At 52.2% G+C, this 4343-nt stretch overlaps 1 protein-coding gene across 1 annotated transcript in view; it reads right to left on the bottom strand.

Annotated features, from left to right (window-relative positions):
• Positions 1–2904, bottom strand: part of LOC113407227 (regulator of G-protein signaling 5) — a 93067-nt gene extending 90163 nt beyond the window's left edge. The window contains exon 1 of the mRNA XM_026655456.2: positions 2800–2904. Coding sequence (XP_026511241.1) covers positions 2800–2843 — 44 coding nt within the window. The 5' untranslated portion in view covers positions 2844–2904. The remainder of the gene's footprint in view (positions 1–2799) is intronic.
• Positions 2905–4343: the final 1439 nt, after the last annotated feature.

Raw genomic sequence — 4343 nt, 5'->3', positions numbered from 1 at the left:
GGCCCCCCCCCCCCCCCGCCGCCCCCAGTCTGGCACCTGAGGTGGCCGCCTCAGTTTGCCTCATGGTAAGGCCAGCCCTGTTTAAGGCCCCTTGACACTGCCAGAGTTGTGAAAAAAAGAACTTGTTTGTATATGAGAATTTGTCCCTATGTTGTCATTTACACTTGTGTAAAGTGGGATGGATAGATTTAAGCTGCAGCCACATTCATACAAAATCTCCTAGCAAAAACAAAATGGACAGCAAATTTGCATCAGAGTTGTGTTAATTATTTGGTAAGTGGAGGAGTCCCTAGAAGAGTCTATTTGTTAACTGTTCGTTTTAAAGAGTGTCCCAGAGCATGGTGAGCCCAGGGTCAGCGCTCCTTCATACAGAATACACTGAGAGCACAGTTTCTTAAACTATAGATACTTGCACAAATCATCAAAGGTATTTTAAAGTTACAGTGTAACTGACCCCCAGTATGGGGAGGAAATTACACACAAGTATAGAGAGTCTAGAGTGTCTGATCAGTGCCATATGAAGAGAGAGAAGGACTTCCTATTACATATTGCCAATATTAGTGCTACAATCTTTGTTTATATGTATGCATACATACATGTGGAACACCTATTAGTGCAGTTGTTTCTTCATTAATCACAAACATGTTAGAAGGAAATGGAGCAAGTCAGCCATTTGCAACAGCTCTGCCCTGGGGGTTCTTAGAAGAACTAGTAATGGGGGGGGGGGATTTTCAAAACACAAAGTGACTCTTGGTGCAGGGGTCCCTGTGACTTGTGCTCCGACATCCCTTAGGAGCTTCTGAAATTCCCAGCTGACACAGCTAAGACAGGCATTTTCCAGCCAGGGACCTGCAAATCCAGCCCCATTCTTTCTCTGTAAAAGTGTTTTCTCTCTGACCTCAGGGAGCAACCTGGAAAATTCTAATGTGACCCCTAGAAGTTCTCATAGCAAGCGTGAAGTACCTCAAGTAGGATAGAATGAGAAATCTCAGAAAAGTGGCTATTAATAAAAACAACAACAACAAGAAAAATTGTGAAATAGCTGAATAAGAACTGTGCCTTGTCAGAGGGGCTGGGGACTGTGGATTTGGATAATGCACAGAGAAATCCAGGAAACAGGAGAGGACTTTGAAACATTTAGAGCAAGGCTATTTCTTAACAGCCACAAATCACATTCTCATCTCATGAGATCATTGCACTAAGCACTAAGCCTGGCTTCACAGAAAGCATATATATCGTTCTCTCCTTGTGCTTCTAGTCCTGTATAATGGGTCACAAATCTATAATCTACAGGGGAAACAGCAGACTTGGCACGTATAGATCCACCAATTCATTCAGTATCTCCAGCTATTTACACAATAGACCCAATCATCCCCGATCTAAATAGCCCAGCTCCAGATCTGCAGTTAGGGATTGTGAACAGAAACCCTTTGTAAAGATTCATGTGTTTGACCAGGGAATCTGTAGCTGGCCTGTTCAGTAGTGTAACTGTTGCTTTCTCAGGTTGTTCCAGATGCAGGGTTAGCGCTCTGTATTCAGGGCTAGATTGCAAGCTGTATGAGAGGTCTGTGCAAGGGAGCGGGAGGAAGAAGGAGTGAGCACTAGTCTGGTCCCTTGCACAAGTTGCCCAGCCTTGTCCTGTCAGAGTCAGCCACACACCTGCTGACCCCCCACTTCCCACAGAAGCTGTGTGGGTAGGGTCAGGGAATGGGTTGAACTTTTGTTGCCTTCTGCTCAATGAGATAGGTCTGCTCCCTGCACATGTATGGAGAGTAGGGTCATTTGTTGGTAGCCTTGGCCAGCACAAGTGAATTCCCCCCTACAGCAAGGAGGAAGCAGGAAGGAATTGTGACTATACTCAGGTCTACACTAGGAAATGAGGACGGTATAATTCCATAGCTCAGGGGTGTGAAAATCCACATCTCTGAGTGAGGCAGTTAAACTGACCTAGCCCCCCTGTAGACAGTGCCTAGCACCCGCCTCTAGGGGAGGAGGGGCACCTAAACTGATGGGAGAAGTCCTCCTGTCTGCATAGGTAGGTAGTATCTTCACTGCAGCACTACAGCAGCGCATGGTGGTGTTTCTTGAAGCACAAGCCTTCAGGGTTACCTGTGGGGTCTGTCACTGACACCACTCCTCGCTCAGTGTGGGCATCAGCCAGCTCAGGATCAAGCCAAACGGCAGTACAGCCCGGATCCCATAGACTCCCCGCGAGCTCCGGGACCAGGACCGGGACCGCCCCACCGCGGCTACGCGTGCTCCCAGGGCCGTGTCCGGGGCAGCCGGCACCGGTAGGCTCCATGAACTCCGAGGTCCGGGGAAGCTGACGGCCCCGCGAACTCCGGAGTCCGGGGCAGCCGCCCGGCCCCGCACCGCGAGCTCAGGGGGCAGCGGGGCCGGCCGGCTCTGGTCCGAGGCAGCCGCCAGGCCCCGCAGTGTCCGGGGAGAGCAGCCGCCCCGCCCCGCGCGGCGGGGGTCCGGGATCGGGGTCCGGGCTGCCGCTGCCCTGCACCCGGCCCCTGCGGCCCAGATAACAGTCAGAGCAACATACAGGGAAAGACACCCTCCCGCTGCTCTTTGGAACAATACTGATACAGCATGTAAGAGAAAAGCAGGTAACTGTCCTTTGTGTTGGACAGGGCAGCATGCAGGACCTTGCCTCACGCCTTGCCCTCCAACACAACACCGGGCTAAATATTTGCATGTTTAAATGCCCCCATCTAATTTAAGAAATTGAAGCAATCTTGCCTGTAAATCAACAACCATTTTGTCTTCTGCACAAACACTCATTGTTCTCACCTCTCCAGACATGTGTGTGGCAAGGCAGCTAATCCTTTGCACATTTTGTCGAGCAGTTATTTCCTCAGCTTTGAGCAGACCGTAGGAGAAGGCAGGACAAGGCGGCTCCAGCTCTCTCTGTGATGCAGCTTTCCGCTCTCCAGCATATATCAAGGCTCTCTCTGCCCTGGAGCTGAGCCAGACACTCCAATCACACCCCACAGAGTAATCTCAGCTGCGGAGCAGACAGGGCTCAGCAGACGCTAGACCAGGGGGTGGGCAAACTTTTTGGCCCGAGGGCCACATCTGGGTGGGGAAATTGCATGCAGGGCCATGAATGTAGGGCTGGGGCAGGGGTTTGGGGTACAGGAGGGAGTGTGTGGGGGGGTGCGGTGTGCCGGAAGGAGCTCAGGGCAAGGGGTGGGAGCGCAGGACGGGTGCGGGGTGTACAAAGGGGCTCAGGGCAGGGGGTTGGGGTGCAAGGTGCAGGAGGGATTTGGGGTGCCAGGTCCGGCCTGGCATCGCTTACCTGGAGCGTCTCTGGGGTGGCAGCGGTGCGCAGCACGGCTAAGACAGGCTCCCGGCCTGCTCTGGTCCCATGCCGCACCGCGCCACTCCCAGAAGCGGCCGGCACAACATCCCTGCGGTACCTGGGGCGGGAGGGTAGAGAGCTCTGCACACTGCCCTCGCCTCTCCCTGACAACTCTTAGTGCTATCCTCTAGGCTCCTGTTGGTGAAAGGTATCAAAGAAAGGCTATCCCCACAGACAGCAGTTCAGGGTTCATTCGCCTCAGAGTTACATGTTGGCAACACAGTGCAAAATCCCCACACAGCCCCTCCCCATGTACCCAGCCCACTGCAGCAGGACCACTGAGAGAGGGAAGATAGGCTTCTGGCATGCCCACTCTGTTATCCCTCTGCCTTGACTGTGAATGCTGGAGCCAGTTCACCCTAATGGCAGCAGTGACATCTGGCCACAGAGATCTGGACCAATATGCATTTCACATGGTGATTATTAATTATTGCAACTGATTGCATACAGGTGTATGCCATCCCACTGGGGTAGTGCCAGGATGCCTTCATGTACCCAAAAGAAGGTTAAGAGGTGACTAGATCACGGTCCATAAATATCTGTGTGGAGAGAAGTTATGAAACAGCAGAGGGCTAGCAGCCCTCTTTGAGCTAGCAGCCAAAAGTAGAGCAAGAGTACATCCACTGCAAACAAAGGTGTGATTGTAGCATAGGTAGGCAGCTAGGAGAGTCTGAGAGAGACCCATCCCAAAATATTCCTATAGACTAGTGCTTGGGGCACTCACCTGAGAGGAGGAAGATCTGGGGTCAAGTCTCTGATCTAGCTCAGGCAGAGGAGGGAGTTTAACCGGGGTCTCCCAATCCCAGGGGACTGCCCTAGCAATTTGATGCACACAGCAGCCAGCCCCCAGAAATTCTTACTCTACTCACCCCAAATGTTATCTGTGTGGGGCCTGATCCAGCAGCACACTCCAAGTACACCCACCTGGGGCCTGCAGGTGAGAAAGGCAGATGATGTCTTGCTTGAGATTTCT

This window comes from Terrapene carolina, unplaced genomic scaffold (assembly GCF_002925995.2).
Source record: "Terrapene carolina triunguis isolate 2854851 unplaced genomic scaffold, T_m_triunguis-2.0 Scaffold210, whole genome shotgun sequence".
Lineage (NCBI taxonomy): Eukaryota > Metazoa > Chordata > Testudines > Emydidae > Terrapene > Terrapene triunguis.
This window is presented reverse-complemented; position numbering and strand designations above follow the sequence as displayed.